Source organism: Pollachius pollachius, assembly GCF_949987615.1.
Source record: "Pollachius pollachius genome assembly, chromosome: 4".
Taxonomy (NCBI): Eukaryota; Metazoa; Chordata; class Actinopteri; order Gadiformes; family Gadidae; genus Pollachius; species Pollachius pollachius.
Window position 1 is genome coordinate 22778133 of NC_136937.1, and position 24332 is coordinate 22802464.

The 24332-nt window shown below is 41.7% G+C and overlaps 1 protein-coding gene across 1 annotated transcript in view; it reads right to left on the bottom strand.

Annotated features, from left to right (window-relative positions):
* Positions 1-13579: 13579 nt before the first annotated feature.
* Positions 13580-24332, bottom strand: part of LOC307074392 (gamma-aminobutyric acid receptor subunit gamma-3-like) — a gene marked incomplete at its 3' end in the record, with an annotated part of 122391 nt that continues 111638 nt past the window's right edge. The window contains exons 8-9 of the mRNA XM_079734540.1: positions 16469-16665; positions 13580-13867 (exon numbers count right to left, since the gene is read on the bottom strand). Of these exons, the coding sequence (XP_079590666.1) occupies positions 13580-13867; positions 16469-16665 (485 nt within the window). The remainder of the gene's footprint in view (positions 13868-16468; positions 16666-24332) is intronic.

Below are 24332 nucleotides of genomic sequence, written 5' to 3' on the forward strand. Positions count from 1 at the left end.
TGTATATGTGTGTGTGTCAGTGTTACCGTGGCCAAATAAAGCAATCAAAGCCCAGTGCGTTTAAACCCATTCTGAATGAGCACTGTAATCAAATGAGGTGGCTATTTTAGACCCAAATCCCTTCCTGAGGAAGGAAAGAATTGAATTCAGGATATCATGCCGTGTTGTGCCTTTTAAAGGATTTGAAGTCAACGTTTAAAACTGATCTCTGAAATAAAACATGAATGAGTCCTCTTCTGTTTCTAAACAGCTATCATTGAGTGTGAGAGGTAGGCAACTTTGTGTTCACCCTCCAACTGGGCTCAGGTGGGGTAAACATAATTGCCTAGAGAGTTCATTAATGCTGGCAGAAACCATCTCAACCGTCTGCAAGCCGTTTCCTCGTCATCAGCTACAGGGATGCTTGGGGGGTGGGATGGGAAATTGGGGACGGGGTAAAAGCTGCTGCGAGATTGGTGTTAATTTTTCCTTTGGTTAATCTTGATTTGCAAATGCAAATAATGTGGGCAGGGGGAGGGGAGCAACAAGGGCTGAAGATTTACGTACTCTCCGACTGAAAAAACAGACTCATATTTCCTACGAACAAAACATTATTATTTAATTTTGTGTTTTTTGAATGGATTTTATTTGTTTACAGTTGAAAATGTAACATTATGTCGATGAGCAGATTCCTTTCCTTTCCATTCCGCCTAATACAGAGTATCATGAAGATACTTCTATGAAAACCAGTCTGAATGTTATTTCGATGAATGATTTGGAGACGTTATTAGAAGCCTGATGCAATTACAAAGCAATTAGGCAGTGTAACGGGACAACAAAGAATCATTGTGATGACTCATATTTTCACAAGTCATTTTTAAGCCTCAGCAGGCCATTTGCACACAATGACTACAACTTATTCCAAACATCCCTCTCCAGTGGTAGAAATACGTGCAAACATTTAAGTCTTTGGACCAATGAAGAATAACCAAAAATGTCCCCAAATAATTCACATATTGTGGTGGGTTTTGAGCAATTTCAAAATCAAATCAGGAAACTGTTTTCAAGGGCATGGCAGCAACAGCTGGCCTGGGTGATGACTCCCCCATCACTAATGAAAAACCTCCGTAACCCCCCCCCCCAGGAGTCAGGAGATTATGGCAGGACAAAGGAACGTTGAAAATGCCTCCATGAGGGCAGGAGCCAGTGGGACCCATTGCTATGCAGGTGTTGAGGCCTTTAGTCACACCAAAACCACAGGCTAGATTTACAGTAAGGGAAGAGAAAGGCATTTTTCCATGCCACAATTGACAACGATAAATATTGTGGCTGAAAGTCTCCCGGGCGGGGGGCATCTTGATTTAGGATCCATGCGGGAATAGACAGATGCATCTTTAATGAAGTCAGAGATGTCTATTGTGAGACACTGCTTGTACCCTCTCCCTGCCAACTCGCCGCTTACAAATCCTGCAAATGCGCGCACATACACGCACGCAACACACACACACTCTAGGATCAGCACTCACGTTCATGTTTATCCATGTGTATGTGCAGATAAAAGGGCAATGCACACGCGCGTGCATTTACTGTAGGTGTGTGTGTGTCTGTGTGTGAGTGTGTGTGTGTAAAGCAGAGGAAGTTAGGGAATTGGGTGGGGTGGTTTCAACTCAATCCCGGAGCTGCAGGTATCATAGTATGTTGGGATTATTGATGTTACTGGCAGGGGGTCTATTAATTACTGCAGAACTTCTGTTTCCACCTGTCCTCATCAAAGTACTGTTAATTCAGACCAGTGTATGAATGTTTCCCCTGACCAGTCCATCAAAGTAAAAGTATTGCGTTTCTGGGCCTCACACCTGCCCCTGGCCTCGTCATTACAGCTTGCTATGTGACCGTTGAACAGTGTTCTCCGGATGTTTGTCACACACCTTTGGTGCCAACGTTTTTTTTGCTACATATGATGCTATTTGGATCCTTTGTTTCTGTTTCAGGAGTGTGAGCATTGCCTTTCTTGTGATACCGCTATTCCATCCTGCTAAAGTCTAAAGGCGCATTTCCACCGGAAGGTGCAGGTCGGTTCATTGTGCAAAGGTGCGGCACGGTTAGTGTTTCCAACGCCAAAAGTAGCCGTGATCCGGGCTGAGCCGTATTGAGCCATACTCGTCTCAGAGTACTCCTCCTCTTTGGGCACTGAGACGCCTGAAGCTACACGCCGTCCGTTTATTGGTCGACAGAATCGTCACTTCCGGGCGACATGGAGTAATAACAAACAAACAGTACCCGCGAGGTATTTCTGGACAACGGCGAAAGCTTGGTTTACTGAAGAAAATGTTGCGCAAAAAGTTAACATCCTTCTTGGATGTCCCTTATTGATGGTCTTTGTTCATTGTGTCTTCTTTTTCCATGGATTTATTAGCAGGCTACACTGTGTCGGGCTGCTATGAGGTCACGATGCTAACGTAGCTGCCGCAGCTATCACCATCCAGCTTAAACCCCGCCCTACCATAAAGGTACTGTCGGCGGTGGAATCACAAGCCGTAACTGAGCTGTGCCGAACCGCACCTTCACTACTCCACAAAGCCTCACCGAACGGACCCGCACCTGCAAAAATGCACCATAAGTCGTTTCTTAAGCTTTTTATTCATAGTTTGTGCAAAACTTTACATGCAAATGCAGACGACGGGTAACACAAACAACACAAACCAACATGAACAGGTGCATTGAATGTCCTCAGTGTCCCTTGTAAGGTACTGTGGATAAAATCACCTGCTTATTTACTTTAGTGTAAATGTAAAATAACCAACAAGGCGCTGGGGTACATGAAACAGGAGTGTATGTTCTTTATGTCTATGCCCAGTAGGACACAAGGGAGTCACTGTGTGTGATGTGTGATGCGTAGAAATCACAGATGGCAGTGGAGAATGATAAAATAAATGTAGTAAATGATACCGTTTAACTAACGATGAAAGAGGGGGTAAAAGGAATGGGTTTACTAGCAGAACAATACTGTAGCACTGAGTGCTAGCACCACTAGTCACATATTAATGTGAGAGAAGAACTGCCAAACAACAATAAGCGTCGACATCCATAATGCAGCTGTCGCACACGACAACGACAGACTGAACAGTTAGAGCCACCCTTTTTTTTTTTTGTTTATTTATTTTATTTATTGCACCCTCTGGTTGTTTCAGCTTTTTTTAATAAAACAGTCTTGTATCCCTTGTTGATCAGGTTAGTTGGCAAGATATTGAGCCAAAAGATTTTTTGTGGGACAAGCCCTACGTTTTGGAAAAGGAAAAGTCCATAACTGTTTGCATTTATCTGACAAACGGAAAACCAGGTCCTATAACCCATTTTTCATTTTAGAGGTACAACCACGAACCATCTTTCAATTGATAAAGCACTTGCAGCGCGTCATTCTAAGGCTGGATAAGTAATTTGGTTCTACAGTCAGTAGCTAAAGTAGCACATTTTAATTTATACAACCTTTAAACAACTGACTGGCAGCAGCGTGATATACCCTTTCTGGAGGGTCGAGGGACAATCAACACCACTGTTAGGAAATGCACTATTAAAGACAAGCAGCGAATCAAGTTAATGTGTGAGTGTGATTAGCCGTTAAAAGTTTTGAAAATCAGCCTCTTCTGACATCATAGGATTTTCAAAACGGCTTGTTACGGCTAATCACACGCACACCTGGTGGTATAATATGTTACCTTTAAATGGAGGATATCGACCGGGCCTCTTTAGAAATCGGGCTTACTGCTCCACCTAAACGTTACACTAGTTAAACATTAAATATGTTATCTGACAGCATACTGTAGCATTTGCGGCCCAACACTGCGGGTTAACTAGCGGAATGATGAAGGTACAGAGTGGCTGACGTTTGACCGGAGGCTTAATTGTCCTTTCAGTACAGCTAGTTTCCCCAAAACCATATAGAGATCCCGAACACTGGCTAGCTGTTCCCGCCCCCTATCCCAACTGGTCTATCAGGCTGAACTAGGGCAACTTCTTCCCCCCACAAACTCTCCATAAATTCCTCCCATAGTCCTGCTGGGTCGCTACAATACGTTTACCCTTAACACAATCCAATTTTCAGCCACATCTAAGATTATTTCAATGACCAAAAGTTGAGCAAGATGATTTCACTATTATATATTCTTTATTGCTGCTCTTTTTCATACTATGATTGAATGTTGCAAATAAAATCGATTTTGTTTCAATTGCCAAACACCAGGCCTGCTTCACAAAAGAGAAGACTACATTTTTTGTCTTTTAACTGAATCTGATTAAGGTTTTCTTCCAAAATGCATCTGGAGGGAAAAAACCTAGACCTACTGTACAAAAGTAAGGGACAAATGAAGCTGATATTTTTAATGTTTATTAAGAAATGCCTTTGAATTTATTTTAACAATCATCCTACATCCTATTCTTCTGTATTTCCCTCCATGCCAGTAGTGGGCAGCAATGATTTCAGCAGTGACTTGGAATACCTTAAAGTCTCTGACACACTGTCAGAGATCCCTGATCCATATTTTGCCAATCTCAAAATCAGATCCATCGATGGAATGTACTCAACAACTGGTCTCAGGACTCTCAGAGTAAACTGGGAGCAGCAAATGTATCACCAAAACATTATCAGTAACAACAAAGGCAGAAAGCAACACATGAGTCAACACATCTAACATGTGTAAATGTGAGGTCACTTTCAGTAAACTCTTCTTCCACTTCCACGTTGAATGGCAGTGATGAAGAGAAACTTCTTTTTAGCACACGTCGGACAGCAAAATATTTGATTTAATATTAGAGCATGATCATCGGAAAGTACATGCAGCGAAGTTACCAAGGGCACATTCAGTGAGACAATGGGTGAACAAGATTCTTAAAGGGAAACGTTTGCATTGTGGGTAGGGAATACACAGGTAACAAAGGTAAGTGGTAGTGATAATCGTGGAGAGTTTAGGATTGGCGAGAGAGGTCAAGTTAACTGCAATACACTATGGGGGATGTGGACATATCTGCAAGTCCGCAAGCAAGGCTGCAAGACAGTTAAAGGAATCTACACAACAAAGAAGTCAGTCAATTGGCCTGGCCTTAATATCAGACATAGAGGCTCTATGGCTCTATCAGGGATCTCTGACAGTGTGTCAGAGACTTTAAGGTATACCAAGCAAATGTGAACTATCTTAACCTCTCTCAGTGAGAGAGAGGAAGGGATGTATCTTAAGATACAGGGAGAATGGTTGCAATTCCTTTTAATGTGAATAGTAATTATATAAACAAGGTTAATATAATTTGTATATAACTGTATAGTATAGCTATGATTGATATTTCCAAGACAGGCCGTGATACAATTCTTTACATAGAACTTTAGCGCTGTCCAGCTTGTAAGTGCTATCGGTGAAGCCCTTAAAAGAGGCAACACACCCTGATTTCCCTGGTGCTTGACCAGATTATATGAAGGTCATCAGTGTGTTTCCCACAGTATGGACTTACATAAAGGACCAATACCTCTTCTTTGATGTTTCTTAGTAAGTCAAAGTAAAGAAGTAAAAGAAAGTCTGGGTGCTGTAGCTAGATTCCATTCAACTAACCCGTCTTGCTTGGTAGAGCTCTATTCATAGGCAGGCTCCTTCTATTGGCCCATTTTTCAGAAAAATCACCCCCGATGTTCTCATTGCTGTAATCTGTAAATATTCCTGCAAATCATCTTGGCAAAAAGTTCAGGAAAAGTGGTTTGGCAAGGTGCTAGATTCCTCTGAAATCATGTTGTTTTGTTCTTACCACCTGGCCACCTGCTATATCCCCCCCCTCCCCCCCTTTGTATGGCCCATCTGCTATGACTCAGGCTGGGCAGAGTATTCACCAAAGCATCCCTCACCTGTCACTGTCATCCACAAACACAAAAACAAGGCGTTCTTCAACTGGCCACTCATTTTCTGCGTCTCTTCTTCTTCTTCTTCTTCTTCTTCTTTTCCTCCTCGGCCTCGTCGCTTCCGTTCCGATCTAGGTCAGGGAGGCTCTGGGTGGAAGCATGCCAACTTTGCTAGTGTGCGTCTGTCATCGTGATTTAAGTCATCATTAGCTCAAAATGTATGTGCCCCCTGGGATTCCACCAACATCCCATAATACCCCGGACAATGCTACTTCATTTAACTTTTGACATGAATCATATTGAGCGTCCGTGGTCCTTGTTCAGCTGGATTCAAGTCATTGGACCCACATTCCCAACCATTTCTGACCGCATCACCTCCATTCTGAGCTTGAGGGCACACATAACCCCCCCCCCTCCCCCATGTCTCAGAGCACCCACCTCACCCTCCACCCTCCGCCTCCCATCTGACAGCAGACCCAGAATACCTCAGTTGCAAAAGAGCCCGTTTTAGCAAAATATTGGTCCAATTGTCCATCCTTGCCCTTCATAATCGCATTCCCTAGTCAAGCCAACCAGCCGGAACACTCTTATGAATGTGTATGTATGTAGTCTAGTGTGTATTGAGTACTTTACACTGGCATTGAAAAAAGATAAGATAAGTATCATAAATTACAATAGATCAACCAAAAATTCAATGTACGCCACTTTGATCTAGAGCATCGGCTAAACGACTAGATGGTACATTTTTTAAAACGCATAGTGTAATCAACAGTTGAAAACTTTGACTGCTTCCTTTCTGGTTCAGCACCACAGAAATTGAACCTGGGTTCTCATTTCCTTTAACCAGCATTATCGTCAGTGGCTTAGTCCACTCACAGAGGAAGAAAGCCATGCCTAAAGTTAAGCATATTTATCCTCCTGCATCATGGTTACTTGCATTGCAATTGCATTGTACCACGGCTGTGTGCTGTTGTGGTAGAAAATAACCGAGTTCTTTCACTTTGACTAATTAAGAGAGCAAAAGAAATCGAGGGGTCCGGAGCAAGTACGACAAAAATACTTTATCGTTAAAAAGGCAACAACAAAGCCGAGTAGTTTGCAAAGCACTGCCGGTTAACAGATCCCGGCCTCTTTTTTATCCTCACATACAAAGCTGTTTCTTGTTTGAGGTGTCCGCCCACGGCCGCCCACGGCCGATCAGTCATAAATTCCTTTAAGCGAGTGGCCGGAAACACTAATCTAAACACCAGGCTGAGGTCAGCACGCATCCACCCCATAGCCTCTGGTGTCGTGGTGACTTCTAACTTACGCTCTGACTCCCTGGCGCCGTGCCAAGTCTTAGATAAAAATCCAGAGGCGTTTTAGATGTTTTCTACCATTAGATATATAGGCCTAATAATAAACATGGTTTACCATAGAATATAATCATTAATTTCTTCCATACTGTCATGATCTGATATATTCTTAAGTTGTAGTTGACCAATCAGGTTGCTCGATCAGAACTACCTTGGTCAAATTGAGCACGGCTAGGTTTGCTAAAAAATAATTACAAATATAACCGCAAGCGCTGATTAACGGTGTCCGAGCAAAATTAAAAGTCAAGAACACACTAATGTAAGATATATAAATACAACATAACTGTCATATTTAAGGAAAGATGTTCCACTTATAAACCTGAACTGCAGCCTCATTCACATGGTCAAAATGTCTATTGATAAGCACATAACATCCAGAAAACTCAAAGCACACATTTCTCAAGTAAATTAAGGGCTTTCTTCAAAGCATATACCTGAAAAATCTTTGAAATTCTGGGGAAATTAAACATTTGTAGTCAAGGACACTAGCGAAAGAAATATAAATATGAGTTAATTATGAAGGAAAAATGGTTAACAAAGAAGTTACCCTTAATGCCATACTGTGTCTTGGCAGACCGATTCTTGGAAACGAATGAGCCGGAATGTTGATTGCCTGATGAATTTCAGGTGCTGTTCAATGTTGTGTTTCTTAAATGAGTGGCAATGACAGAATGTAATCAGGATTCAAACTCTCAACCTAAGCCTCACCAGTACATGGCATTATCCCGTTGAGCCACTGACATTCAGTGTTGAGAAAGTTCACTTTCTACGTGAACTAGTTCAAAGTTCGGTTCACAAATTTTAAAATGAACTAGTTCAGTTAAACGTTCATAATTAAAAATGTTGAACTAAGTTCACAGTTCCAAAAAATGAACTAGTTCATAGTTCTTTTTTTCAATATGTTGCTGTGAGCTATTATTTTTTTCCGGTATTCTGAACATTGAGCCCCCTGTGTGGTTTGTCTAGGATGAAATAGAGTGGTTGAATCAAGTATCGTAGCGAAATACAGTTTCTATGGTGTTTTATTGCACATTTAGCGCATTTTGTAAATCCCATTGATTTCTGTTGGAGGACTCATTGCTCGTTGGCCAGAAACGGAATTCGTCTCAGCCTTTATACCACAGATACTCTAGGGTCTATAGCAGGGGTCGGAGACCCTAGGCACGCGTGCCACCACTGGCACGAGGCAGCATAAACATTGGCACACTTTGAAAAAAAAAAAAAAAAAACTTTTTTTTTTATTTTATTATTATTATTAAAATAATTCACAGCACAATGCGGCAGCATAATCATTGCTACCATTTTTTTTTTGCACTTTATTCTGTTTTGGGCATTTCCTCCCAGTGCAAATATGTTTAAATCAGTTACAGAAAGCAGTTTTCTGAAATGGGATCAATTAATAGTTTTTAAACCTATGTTGTGAGTAATAGAGAAGAAAATATTTAAAATATTGTTACAAGTGGCCTGTATGCATTGCCTTCACATGGTTTTGCAAAGCTGTACATGTCTTAAAGATATTGATGTGGATGGTTCCAACATTCTCATATATTCTCGTTTTTTACATTTCTCACAGTGCAAATATGTTTTTGAATGAGTTTCTGAATGTTTCTGATATGTAATTATAATTTGTAAGCCCATGTTGCAAATATAACAACCCAAAAAACATTTAAAATGTTGATGCATGATTGTGGACTATATGGAAATAGTACAATTCCAGGTCTTCTGGAAATGTTTTTGGTCGCTGTGTCATAATTCAGCTTAATTTTTAATATATTGTTGCTTAAGGCACACTCATTAACGAGAAAATGTCAAACTGGCACTGCATGTTGAAAAGTTTGCTGACCCCTGGTCTATAGCATATAACCGCGTTGTCTGATTACAGTTTAATTAATTTTTCACAATTTAACAGCTCTCATTTTGAAGAATAATCACCAAGCCATTCGTTTCAATGGAAATCGCGACGGTCTATACTTTCAACATAAAGTGTACACATTTATCATTTGAAATTCGTCCCAGCCTTTATACGACAGATACTATAGGGTATATAGCATATAACCGCGTTTTCTGATTACAGTTTAAAGTAACAGTAAGCTGACAACACCGCAACTGCAAATTAACCACACGGAGATAACCATGGCAACCGGTCAAACAACACGGCGTTCTGCGCGCGCATCAGCCGTGTTGATAAACGAATGATCCCCCTATTGAACGAAGTTAAACCGAGTGAGCGTGCCGTTCACAGACACCAGAATGAACGAGCCCACAGTAACGTTCATCAGGCAGTAATACAGTAAGTTCAGTTCACCTTCACCCAAAATACGAACGAGTTCATGAGTTCAATGAAGGCGTTCAGGCACAACACTGCTGACATTCCTGAACTACATGAAGCCTCATTCACATGGTGAAAATGTTGATTGATAAGCACACAACATAAAGAAAACTCCAAGCACATATTTCACAAGAGAATTAAGGGCTTTCTTAAAAGAGTACAGATCTGAAAATGTGCACTGTTAATGGTACCCACCTAATGATAGCCGAATGGTAGTTATACAATAACAAAATGGTCATATAGGCAAAATGGGTTAAGACTGTGGACGTTTGGCTTTTCTATGAAATTGTGGGAAAAGTAAACATTTTTAGAGCAGAAGACCAGGGTGAAAAAGATGCATCTGATTTTAGAGATGCATCTCAAATAAGAGATTTCAGTCCAGGTCATCTCGTAAGGAAAAATAAGGCTAGTTCATATTTTTTTAAAAATAGCGCCACCTTTGGGTGCAATACCACAATTTGGGTTTATTAGTAGTGGGAGGTATTGGTATCCACCTAATAATAGTCACATGTTTTTTTATACAATAACAAAACGGTCATATAAGAAAAATGGGCTAACTGCTCCAACTTTATTGGCAAATATTTCTCAAATTGAACTAAGTAAAACAAATTCTGTTCAATGATTTTTGTTAGGCTTGGTCTAAAGATTTTATATGGCGATTTTGGTGGATTTTTGATTATTTTTGTAGCCTGTGAATCTTTTTATCATATTTAGCCTGAATAAATGCGTCTGATTCTAGAGATTAATATTCTGAAAGAATTTTGAGTCCAGGTCAATCTGGTGAGGAGAAATAAGCCTAATTCATGATTTTTTACAATAGCGCCACCTTTGGGTGCAGTACCACAAATTTGGGTTTATGGGTAGAGGGGATTATTGGTAACCATACCTGAAAATTGGCTGCAGTATGACTGGGGGGACGTGCGGCGTCTGGCCTGCAGCGGGAGTATGAGTGGGTTGGGAGCGCACCAGATCAACTGGGGTGATTGGGCCTGATTGCAGGCACCTGCTCGCAATTAATAAGGGAGTGTGTATTTATGTGCCTGCTTTGTTTGTAGTAGGGAGAATGGGGAGCAGAGAGAGAGGCGATCGCTACCAGAGATCCCCAGGAACGCACCCTGTAACTGCTTGGAGCGGAGTATAAGTTACGTTTAATGACCTGTGGTGTGTTGAACTGCGGGGGACCGAAGTAAACAGTCTTTGGATTACAAACGCAAACCCGGTGTCCAAGCGTTTAGTGAACCCTGTTACAATGACTTTTACAGAATTTGAGAAAAAACAAAAAATCCCTCAAATTCCCTTTTAGTAGGGTATGTAGTTGTCTCCATACATCTCCATGATACAGCACACAAAACACTAGTTGACTAGTTTGTTTTGTTGTATCTTTATTAGGTATTAGGTATTTCAACACACTAGGACACTTGTGTGTTGTCTTGTGTTAAAGTGTAGGCGAGAGAGGGAGAGAGAGAGAGAGAGAGAAAACACAGCACAGGATGCACTCCTCCGTTCCCTTCCTCTCAGGTCATCATTAACAGTCAGTGAGAGAAACGCATAGGGAAGAGATTGACTTGAATAGACAGAGACAGATACACAGTGATTGATCAACAGAAAGAGATAGATCATAGGTAGATGGATAGACAGATTGATCAACAGAAAGAGATAGATCGTAGGTAGATGGATAGAAACAGAATGATATAGTGATTGATAAACATAAATAAATAGATGGTAGGTAGATAGATAGACGGAGACGGATATACAGCAATTGATAAATAGATCGAGCTGGATTATTGATCCATCGATGAATAGACACAGACAGACAGTGATCAAGAAATAGATACATAAAGGAATAGATGAAAGAACGATATATTGTTAGATATGTATATATGGATAGATAGATGGAAGACAAACAGATAGGAGAGAACAAAAAACAGCCAGATATAAACTTGTTGGTGGGGGCTTATGCAACAACAAAAGTATGTCTCAATTTCTCTAGGCAGAAAACACATACAAACACACAAAAAAAACTATGCATGAATAAAGCGATGTGATTGGTGCATGGAGGCTGATGGCAGAACGGAGGGTCTGGCCCTGGCTGCATTACATTACAACTGATGACAATAGAAAACACTAATTAGCTAAGACTCACGGTAAAATCCCTTTCTCTGAGCAAATATAAATACTGGGGGAATCATGTGTTTTAATTACCCCAAAACTGGAAAGGAGGGGGCTGCAGGAATAGAGATGAATCAACAAAATCAAAGGTGTTGCCCCCTCAAAAGTAGTTCCCTACACAAACCCATTGGTGCATTTGTGTTTCTGTGTTTCTGTGTCCATCATCTCCAAACAACAAACTGTTGGTATGTGTGCTTGAGGGTGAATATCTGGCTGTACATGCATATTTATTCTTCGTGTGTCTGTCTGTTTGTGATCTCTTGCTTGTTTGTGTGTGAGTGTGACCATACGGGTGTGCATCAATTTTTGAGTGGAAAGAATGCTCGCTCTCAATCCACAGGCTCATCACTGGTCATCCATTTTTCAGAAGTACTCCTGTATATCTCTGAGTATCACACCATGTAACATCAGCGTTTGTCTCTGTGGGGGCTCGCTCTACACTGTAGGACTCAAATCTTTCTCCCCCAACCATCGGAGACAAACAATTGATGGTGTGGTGTGGTGTCGTATAGAGAGCCAAAAGATCTGACTATAAAACAGACATACACCGGACAGTTTCAGCCTCTTAGGGTTAGTGGCTGTCATATAACGGGACCCCTTGGAGTCCTTTGAGGCTGTAACTGTGATACACTTAACGTTGACTTGGTTGACTTGGTATGCTGATGTATGTGCTGTCAGATACAATGGGCTTTTTGTTGTTGTTTCAGGGCCAAGGCAATAAGCCACACACTGCCCGCCCGGACAAGATTTGATTGGCGTTCAACTTGCATTGGATGTATTTGCCTGGAAGAAAAGTTAGCAATTATTATTTTTAATTTATTATTGAACGAGTGAGTAATTGTATGGTAGTCATTGTCTGTGTAAGAAATACCACATAAATTGATACAATTTATACATTATACATTTTGAATTACAGTCGTACAGTTTCGAACCTAAGCTTCATGGTTCAGTAACACTGGCCGAAAGAAGCAAGCTTTGAGTGCTCTAAACCACAGCCCACGACAACATTCAAGTCACCTAACAATGAACCACCCATGTGTGCTAACCATCTACTCACTGTGAAAAACAATGCAGAAAACATACATTTTGAAGCAGAACAAAACAAATGATAATTTTAGTTATTCCGATACAAAATTCAGAAAAAGTAAGTAAGTAACTAAAATCGAAAACAACCAGATAGAAAAATGAACGACGAGTTATCAATGATTTTATCGTTCGTTAATGATTCTGAAAACGCTAAAAGTTCCTTGTTACACTTGTTGGAGAACAACAAAACAAAATCAGCTCCTGCAGGGGCTGCAATGAGGTAATACAGTCAACGGGGAGGACCCCTCTCTGATCTGGCACGCCGTCCATGAAGAAGGCACTGTGTTTGTAGACCCAGGAGTCAGCACAACGCTGCTACTCAATCCTCGCTTCACGCTCATTGAGTCATAGCTGTGTTTTTGTTCCTGTCTCGGTTCTGACTTTCAGAGAGTCACAAACCAACCAGCCCATGTGTTCCTTCTCCTTAATCACTTCCATGCTCGCCATGGAATCGTAGCACTCTTTTTGAGCACTAACTAGAAGAAAATTGCTCAAAAGATCCGCCCCCCTGTTCCTGAAAAATGCTCCGAACCAACGGAGGGCATTGTGGTTCAGACCAATAGCCCCTACCACTGACCGGTTATTTCTAGTATTGTTTTGTTCTCCTGTAACCCTAACCCCGTTAAATCAGCCCCAGACCCTTCGCCTTTCACAGCCTGGGGGTCCGGTGCGGTGCGGCGCGGGCCGACTGAAGGAGGTCAGCTGGGGGTGGGGCTCGTGTCAGGGGGTGGTACAGCCAGGGACTCATCTCCTCCCACACACCACTAAACCCTCCCCAGGGGGCTAGAGGTAGAGGTAGCTGACCCAGTACACAATGTTGAACAGCAGGAAGGAAGTGGGGAAGAAGACGCGGGAGTAGGCGTCCAGCTGGCGGATGTCGAGGTGGATCCTTCCTCTCCGCCAGCCGCCCTCCTTGCACTCCTCGTAGCAGCAGAAGAAGCTCTGGCAGTCCTTGCCGTCTAGACACTCGTACAGGCAGCCGTCCTCGTCGTAGACCTGAGACCACAGCAGCGAGCTGCCCCTGGGCATCGCTGACCTCCGACCCTGGTCGGCGCTGAACGAGGAGTATCCCTGTGGGAGAGGGAGAGGGAGAGAGAGACAGCATGAGTTACTGGTTTGGGGAGAGAGAGAGAGAGAGAGAGAGAGAGAGAGAGAGAGAGAGAGAGAGAGAGAGAGAGAGAGAGACACCTCCGACCCCGGTCGGCGCTGAACGAGTAGCCCTGTGAGAGAGGATGAGTGGGATGAATCGGAGAGAGAGAGAGAGAGAGAGAGAGAGCAAGTTAAAGAGGTATACAGCGATGGGGAAAAGGAGAGAGTGACGATGCGAGGGAAGGAGAAGGAGAGCCAAATAAAGCGATAAAAAGAAACAAGATATATGTGGTAGATGAATGCTTGTGTTGTGGTGCTATTCTCTCCACTAATTAATCCAGTAATTAATTTCTGAAACTGTACCCATAGAGCCAGGGCCTGATCTAAGCTCTCCTTGGCGGCTTATTTCCAATCATTAGCCGCCACTTGTGACGTGTTAATTAAATTATCATTTAATAAAGTGGAATGCTGGATTTTAATTCAGCTGGGATTCGTATAATCAGTTACGTCTGTTGCAGACCTCAAACCTATCACCAACCTAGAGCTGTACATTACGTACATAACGATATGCTATTTTCTACACGACGGCAATGGAAATCTGCCGCCACAGGGAATAGATGAATAGTGTGATGTTTTGGTTTGTACCACACTGTCTGATATTGATCTGGTGTCGTGATCCAGTTCCGTCCACTTCATTCTCTATCTTTCTTTACAAACCTTAACCTTTAGAAAGCTGACCCCCTCAAAGCCTGGCTCCATGTGATGCAATTAGTCGGCTGAGTAGACCCATTCTGGTCATCAGAGAGGAGATATTGTCTGGTTACTTTACTTTCTCCTGTTCTCCTTAATGCCCTGGTATTTTATACTGTAGTGTCTCACTGTGCTGTTTGTGCGTGTCTGTCTGTAAGAATCCAATACATTTTATTCTAATATACTTATTATAAGAACAGCTTTGTATTTTTCCAGTATAGCTGTATGAAAATAAAAGTATTTTCCTTTAATTTTTTGTATCATTTGAGAATGAGTCTTATACCTGAATATATTATAATGTACAACCCCTACAAATGAAGAATTTTTTTTGTATTTTTCTTATTCTCTTTCTAACTCGAGTCATGTGTCTCTTGTAATATATTGTATAACATACTCTCTCTGAAAACATCTTATTCAAGGTTACCCCTTCTTCCTGCCTTGTCTTCTCATATTCTGTTCCCTCAGGACAGAGACTGAGGAAAACTAGGTTGCACAGAGAGAGAGAGAGAGAGAGAGAGACAGAGAGAGAGAGAGAGAGAGAGAGACAGAGGGAACAAGACACAGAGCAGAAAGAGAGACACTGAGTGAGAGGGAGCGGAAATAGAGCAAGAGAGCCAAGAGACAGAGAAAGCTGTGAGCGAGAGACAGAGAGAGTGAGCAACGTAGCGAGAAACGGAGGGAGTCAGATCCGTGTGATGCTGGATGAGAAGCGATTGAGTGGGCGACTTAGTGGGGCTGGGAGGAGGGGGGGCGGCAGGCAGTTAGCAACAAGGCTTCCCTGCAGACAAACTGAAAGGGAAGGAATGGAAAGAAGAGGCATTCTGCAAACCAAACCGCCACTGCGGAGGAGGAGGAGGAGGAGGAGGAGGAGGAGGAGGAGGAGGAGGAGGAGGAAGATGAGTAGGGGAGGAGGAGGAAGAGGAAATGGACGTTAAATACATCGTAATAGTCAAACTTAACGTTGCCTCAAAAGCAGGAAAGCCTCTGAAATGCGTGTCGTGGGACTCACAACCACCCCAGGAGAGGCACACACAGAAGCATGCGATTCCTAAGTTATGTGGTGGATTAATTATGGGGGGGAGGGGTAAAAGAAGTGTGTGTGTGCGTGTGCGTGTGTGTGTGTGTGTGTGTGTGTGTGTGTGTGTGTGTGTGTGTGTGTGTGTGTGTGTGTGTGTGTGTGTAAGGAAGGGGTACAGGTAGAATGAGTTCTGCGGGTGACTCAGTCGACAGTGGGTAGGCGAGCGTTCTCGCCTCGAGACCCTCAGTCCACAGGTGCAAGCCCACGCAACCACATTAGCCCCCTTTGTGTCCCTCCCTCTCCCTCTCTCCGTCTTTTTCTCCTCTTTTGTTTTATACAGAGGAGGGAGGCTAGGGCTGGAACCAAAGTGTGCGTGGGAAAGGAAAATAGCAGCTTCAACCAGATCACTGCCCAAGTAAATTTACATTTACATTTAGTGCATTTATCAGACACTTTTATCCAAAGCGACATACATAAGCTAATTTGTCAGAAGAAGAGAAACAACAATATATCACTGTAAGTACAGTAAGGATGTTCATAGAACCAAGTACAAAGCACCAACAATTGCTATGTTAACCCATTCCCTGTATACAACAAAGATAGCTAGGATAAGAGAATGATAAGTGAATGTTCACGTTCAACCACAAAATCACACGCATACACGCACCTACCCTCATACACATGCATACATTGAATTGAATTGAATTCACACACACACACACTCACACGCAAAAAACCTGGGACTATAAACAGACTCTTGTAAAAAAGTGTGTGAACATTAAGTTGATATCAAAGGAAACTGAAGACGTCCTCACCATGCGCTTGGCTTTTGGCGGCGGGCGCCTCACACTGTAGGCATAGTAGTTCAACATGGCGTACTCTATCATGGCTGCGAAGACAAACAGGAAGCAGACGGTGACGAACAGGTCCATGGCCGTCACGTACGACACCCGGGGCAGGGAGTTGCGGGCGACGGTGCTCAGTGTGGTCATGGTGAGTACCGTGGTGATGCCTGCGAGGGGGAGGAGACACAAAGGTTGAGCGCTTTTCCTGCACCCAGTGGCGGCCATTTTGGAGCAGAACAAAGTTGGTCACTTTAAGTCCCACAACTTCACGCCAGTGATTGGAAGCCTGGTTTAAGTCACTTTGGAGCTGAACCAGATGAATATCGGTTACTTGAGGTAAAATACAGCCTAAACCCTTGGATCGATCTTACATGTAACACATTTGAATATTATTGACTACGTATGGAAGATTGATGAAGAACATTAACTAACATCAACTGAATATATTTTCATCAACAGGAGCTATAATAGCTATAGCTATATTCATTTGCTCTAGATACTAATGTCCGGTATTAAACGAGCACCAGACGAGCCAATAGCAGATGCGTAGTAGACTGAAAACGAATAGAATGGCTATTGATGGATAAAGGTTTTGAGCAGTGCTGTTATTCACAGCAGTATGGTAGCTCTGGTGTGAGCACGCTGATTGAAAACACGACCCACCGAAGTTCCAGTTAGGATACACCCCTTTGAATGGGGTAGCCTTCTTCAAATGATCATGAAACTAAAAAGGTGGATTTGTAAACATAGCTAGAAATGTTGCGTTACCACAAGGGCCAAAGATTCCGACCTCTTTAGAAAGTCTTCTTGAATTACAAGCAGGAGAATAACACAAATCTGTTGCACCTGTCAACAATTGTACTGACTTCCCTGTGTCCACCTCTCAGCTAGAGAGCCATTTCTCTATAATGTAGTGGATGCAGGGAGGCTGGTGTTTAAGCCTTACTACAAGGGCATAGAGCAGGGGTCGGCAACCCTAGGCACGCGTGCCACCACTGGCACGGGGCAGCATAATCATTGGCACACTTAATTTTTTATTATTCATTTTATAATCATTGGCACACTTAATTCTTATTATTATTATCAAAAAATGTCACTGCACAATGCGGCAGCATAATCAATACTACCGATTTTTTTTTGCACTTTCGGTTTGGGGCATTTCCTCCCAGTGCAAATATGTTTAAATTAGTTACAGAAAGATTATAATTTGTAAGCCCATGTTGCAAATATAACAACCAAAAAAACCTTTAAAATGTTGATGCATGATTGTGGACTTTATGGAAATAATACAATTCCATGTCTTCTGGAAATGTTTTTGGTCGCTGTGTCATAGTTCAGCTTAATTTTTAATATATTGTTGCTTAAGGCACACTCATTAACGGGTAAATGTCAAACTGGCACTGCATGTTGAAAAGGTTGCTGACCCCTGGCATAGAGAATCAGTCTGCTGCCGGGTGTCACAGTCAAAGTGCTCTGGCGAGCTGGGGTTGCCAAAATGTGGTCAAACACAAGTTCTTATGGGCCAGAGAAGATCAGATCTTCTTTCCTATCCCAATCATCAAACGATGAGGACTCTATTTAATTGATAGATTAAATTGAAAATGTATTTTTTGACTTGTACATTTTAGCTTAAAGGATTCAATGATTGTACTGGTGGTATGAAACCCTAAACTTTTTCTAAACCGTAGTACGAATAACAATTAAATGATTCTTTCGTTAAAAAATGATGTGTTACACTGCTTATTAAAAAGGCATTAATGCTTTCAGGAATTGATTTGTCAATCATCTGTACATCTGTACAATGTTTCACTGAAGGGAGGAAGAGGAGAGATATACTTCTCTGCGTAGTCTATCTCCCTTCCCACCACTTACGCTTACACTACCTCCCGTAAACAGTGTACTACTGACTGTCCACTGTTTACTGTTACACTGTTTACTGGCTATAAAGGCACTTATGCATAACCCATCCCTCCCTCCCCCCGGCCTGGACTGTCTATCCTACTCTTTCAATTATTACTGTTTACATATTTAATACTGAGGTGCGTTCAGAATTGGCGAACATTGGGGAACGTTGGCAGCGAGCGTGTTGACTTTAAACAATAAAATTTGAATGTTTTTTAGACAACGTTCTAAACGTTCATTTTAAACTGTAAACAAACTGTAAACAAACAAATGGCGACAAGAAAGGCCATTGTATTAGCTGCAGCCTCCATGATAATTGACAAGTTTACAGAAGAAGGTCTATAAGTTGTCGATCTCGTAGAAAGTATACTGCAGACAAGGAATTCGGACGATTCAAGAATAGAGGGCTACGTCACCGAAGTTGTGCCCACTTACTGCGATGTCACGTTCAGATCACATTTTAGGATGCACAAGACATCAGTTGAAGTAAGGGTGTAGATAGGCTATATTAAACGATGTATCTATTGCTCTAAGTGTAGGAAAGGAATTAATGTTTTCAATATAGACAAAGGAATTGTTTAAATGTTGCACAGTTCTTGCTATAGTTTAGGGTTAATCTCCATCTGGGAGCACATATCTTGCAGTCCGTGATCCATGTCTGCTTGAGGAGAACTATCTCTTCTGACAGTTTGCTTATGTTCGCGAACGTTTGAAGACATCGGCATGCTTAACCGAAAAGGTTTTAAATCGCTCGCGAGCGATCGCCTATGTTTGCGAACGTACCTCTAGTCTTTCTGTAGACTTTATCATTGCACTGCTATACTGTTTAAATTATCAATATGCTTGCATTATACCTTTTTCTTGTCCATATTCAATGCTGGCTCCTAGATAATATCCCTGCACTGCTGTGCGTTCTTATTTCCACTACCATCATGAAACACTTTCTCCAAGAACACCTTAGCATATCTTTCATAGTCCATTTATCCATGTGGATATTTTATATTATCATCTTGTTTGTTATGTGTATGCTGTGTGTGACATGTACAATCTACTGTGACTTTGAATTTCCCTTGGGGATCAATAAAGTATTTATCTATCTATCTATAAAGGAGGACCGAAACAAAATCATGTTTTTTACCTTATGGCCTTGAGGCCATGGAATGCGTTCTTTATGATCTCAAAGAAATGTCCCCGCTTCAGGACAAGTGGCCTTGCCCCTGAAATAACTAAATCCCTTGCTTGGTCACATCAGCTAATAACCGGTGAACCACTGCTCATTTACTTTGAATAAGTTCAGGTCAGTTCACATCCATCTGATGACCTAATTGGCGCTTCAGATGACTATCTGCATCTATATTTAGTGTTTTATTTTGAATTAAAATAAATTCAAAATAAATAATTACATATTCACTTAATAATTATTAAGTGAATATGTAATTAATGTGCTTGTTTTGAAACTGTTCCCTACAGTATCATAACAGACCATGTTACAGTAGGCTACTTTATTTACAGGATATATTATCATTTTCTTTGTGGAATTTTAGAGAACCTCAATATTTATATTTTTCTCTATCTCTCAATGAAATTTAATAAATTCTTTGTAAGGGAGACATTCTCTGTGACATGTAATAGACCTATGCTCAACAAGAGGGCTTTAACAGACAAAGACACACACACAAACACACCACACAGAAGATGACCACCTTTTCGTCTCTGACTGTTCTCTCTATTCTCTCTCTCTCTCTCTCTATGCTCTCCCTCGCTTCTCTCATCTTTTCATCCACATCCTGTGGATGTCTTTCATGGTCGCCGTATGCCACTGTAATCCCCTGTAGTATCCATGGAGATGATGGCTTCCGTCTATTTCAAGGTACTTTCTCTGATCTACCCAAGGGCTTTTCTAGACTCTCTCGCCCTTTTTTCTTCTAGCTTCTGGAAACGTACTTCAAGCATACGTAACCGGCTACTTTCAGCAGAACTGAAAGTTGCGGTTCTTTATTTTTCAGTAGTGCAGTGACTGTGTAAAAGTGTGTTCATTATCTCGCTTGCTTATCTAGGGGCAATAAAATGAGGTTACGCCAACACACCTGGGATCTGGGGATAGGCTCTGGGGATGGGGAGGATTATGTCGCTTCAAACCCACAAAAAACTCCAGGATTTCCCCCCCTTTTTCTTTTTTATGAATAATGTCCCTCAGTTTTGAGTGGATGAAACCATAGCAACCGAGGTGTCTCGTGGTCAGATGAAGGCGTGATCTTTAGACAAAAGCTTAGAAGAAGGTGGAGTGCATTGTCTGAAATTACGGGGGGCCACCGATGCATGCATACTACCATTGCTCTGTGATCAAATCGCAATCGCCCACGTTTTATGCAAAAAAAATGTATGTTTAATGCCGGCACCTGCAAAACGTAAAAAGATTGCACTGCGCTTCACACATCTCCAAAGATGCATTAAAACGGTACTAGGGGATGTCAGACTTCAAATACACCTGATGTCATGGTCCGCCCCTGGTTTTTCCATTCACCTGCCTGCCACCCTGATCTCCCCTAATTAACCCAACCACCTTCACCTGTGCTTCCCCTATAACAGTCCTCTCCTTTCACTCAGTCCTTGCCAGATTGTCTCTTGTTTCATTAACAGCCGATAGACTTTGTCTACTCCACTCTGCCTGTTAACAAACCGTCGCCTGTCTGACCTCCTGCCTGCCATCCAGCTCCTGTCGGTCTGTCTGCCCCTCTGTCCCCGTCTCCTGATCCACCTGCCTGAATTCCTGTTGTCGACCCTTTGCCTGCCTGACCTCCCGCCCGACGTCGAGTCCCTGTCGGTCTGTCTGCTCTCCAGTTCCCGACTCCCAATCTGCTCTTCTGCCCTCCTGTTGCCGACTCCTCGCCTGCTGACCCACCTACGATTCCCTGCCCACCTGTCGGTGACTTTACTGTCTGCTCTCTGCCTGCCCGATCCTGTACCAGAATAAATCCTTGAAACTGTCCTACAACTGTCGTCTGTCTGTGCACTTGGGTTCTGTCTAACCTCCCCGTTAGACCAGAGGGATAATGAGATGTGTCGGAAAGAAACCCCATTACAACTGTGTTGCATTGTTGTTTTGGGGACATTTGATTTTTTTTTTAATAATGTTGCCAAGGAAAACCTGCCTGTCTCTTATGTGTAGACATTCTAAAAATAGAAAAAAAAAAACAATGCTTGAATCCCATGACTCCACAAGTACCACCTTTGAAGAGTTGAATAATTCCAGATACAAATCTTTCCTTTCTTCAAATCTAGCATGCAATCTTCTTTAGTTTATACCTCTTGTAGTGTTGTTTCCCTAGTGTCTTGTTGGGAAGCCCTTTGTGTTGTAATTGTGCCTTTGTTGTTGTGTTGATGCTGCTGCGTGTATTCTGTTGTGGTGTTGCTGTGTGTATTCGGTGCAGGGAGCTGGTTGCGGAGCCAAACCACTTGGCGAGATGCAACTCACCTGAGGTTGCTTGGCTCAGGAGCTTATGAAGCAGGCTTGGCTCAGGAGCCTATAAAGCAGACTTGGCTCAGGAGCAACCTGGTCTCACAGGAATCCGTGAAATGACCACGGACACTTGACTCAAAATCTGTTGAATCCTCACAGAAACACGCCGATTTCCGTGATATGGCCACAGATTTTGCTCCAATGCAACTTGATGAAACTCATATTCCGTGGCACACACAAAGATCCACATTTCAATGAACGAGTCGACCATAAGCACTTAACTCAAAATCCTTGGTGGCGTCATGGAATCACTTAAATTGTCTGTGATTTGCCAACGGAATATGCTCCAATGCAAGTTAATGACACTCATATTCCGTGGCACACACACAGATCCCCGTCTCAACGACCGAGTCAACCTGGTCTCACAGGGATCTGTGAAATGACCATAGCCTATATATATATATGAATAAAATTCATATTGACGGTATGGCACTATATCCCTGTTATCGCCCATGCACCCATTTTGAATTTAATAGACCATTTTTGTTGCTTCAAGGAGGTCTGGTGGTCTCCGTATATAATAAATAAATAAATATTTATATATAACAAAATAAATAAATATATATACATATGTATGTGTATTTATATATATATATATATATATACACAAATACATATTTATACATAGGCCTATATATTTATTTATTTTGTTGCTTCGAGGAGGTCTGGTGGTCTCCATATATAATAAATAATTAAATATATAGGTAAAATAAAATAGGTATGTATATACCTGTTTACATACATACATACATATTTAGATATATTTATTTATTATATAGGCTACGGAGACCACCAGACCTCCTCAAAGCAACGAAAGTGGTCTATTAAATTCAAGAAGGGCAGGCAAGAATAGGGATATAGTGTCATACCATCAATATGAATTTCATTCATTTCCAAGAAGATGGTCAATGGTCAGATTCACATCTCGTAACAAATTTTTTTATCGATGTAATGAGAAAGGATGTAATGATAACGCCAAGAAAATAAAGGCTACATGATTATAATAATTTAAATATAATTAACTTATAAAGCGTATAATGGGAAAACGAGACTATCTAGTTGTGGGCCAGCAGAGGCTGCATTTTAACCCAATTCGGCCTATAACCTTATATATATAATAGTCTAGCTCCATATGTCAAATGTATGATATGCTGTAGGCCTACGTATAGGCTAGTTTTTTATATTATAAATATTTAAATATTGTCATACCTGAACCACATTCCCCATAGAAAAAGTACACTGTGTACACTTGGTGTAACAACCCTCTTTGTTGATTGGATTGGTGTAAGTGGATTTTCAATGGTCAGATACAGATCTTGTTATGTTATCTTGTTAACGATAAAAGCAACATGGTCTACTCCTACTAATTAATTAAATATTAAACCAATGCATTTCAATCGGGAGATTATTTTCGACTTCAGAAGGGGGGGCGGGCTGCGCAGGATTCGTCAAAACAACAATCCTATGGTGGTTGCCATCGACCGCCCCTTTCCCACAGTTATCGTATACATCCATGTGCACTTCTATACGACCTATGGCCATTATTTCATTTTCTGTAACAACCCACGCATATATCCTGCATTTAATACATTTTCATGTTATATGCAGAATATCCTGAACAAAGCCCCGACCATATTGATTCTAGATTCCTGTGATAGGAGCGGGATGCTTTGATAAGGAACATTAATGTACACAATGTATGCACCGTTCACTTTGCAAACGACTTCATGAGTTCAAACATCTCTGCTCCAAACCACGTTAACGACGTTAAGGGCGGCAACTAAGTTGCCGTCAATTGTGTTGTTTTTGTCGTAAACTAGGGTCCGCTGGGTAGGAAATAGAAGGACACCTTGGAATATCTTTCCATTTTAGGCAGTTTCGACTAGCAAGTTTAAACCGCGTAAAATAAGTTATTTTTGTATTGAACTTGACTCGTTTTTTTTTTTTAAATCGCTGTCTGGTGTCTAGTTATGTCACTCTAAGAGATGCGCATGGGCAGATTTTGTAGTGACACAGCCTTTAACCTATTAGTGAAAGCAAAACACCAAGCTCATTGATTTAACGAGGCAGGGTTATTTGAAACAATTAATGAAGTTATCATGTGTGAGAGGTCATTCCTGAGTGTGCTTCCTATTTATGTCTAGTGTACCCCTACCGTCCACAAGCACCCCCCCCTCCCCCCCATATGGATATGGAGAATTGTTGCCACATCCCAGTGGTGGTGATGTCATATATATGAAAGAGGGCATTTAAATATACTACAATGATCAATTAGGAGGCCGAAGCCCTAAAGGAAGTGATGCAATAGGTGACTGAGGCGAGGACATTAACAAGTAAGCTATAGACCTGGGATCTCTTTAGAGGGTCTCAAAGAACAAACACCATTATCAACTGGGGGCTCCAGCCCTACAG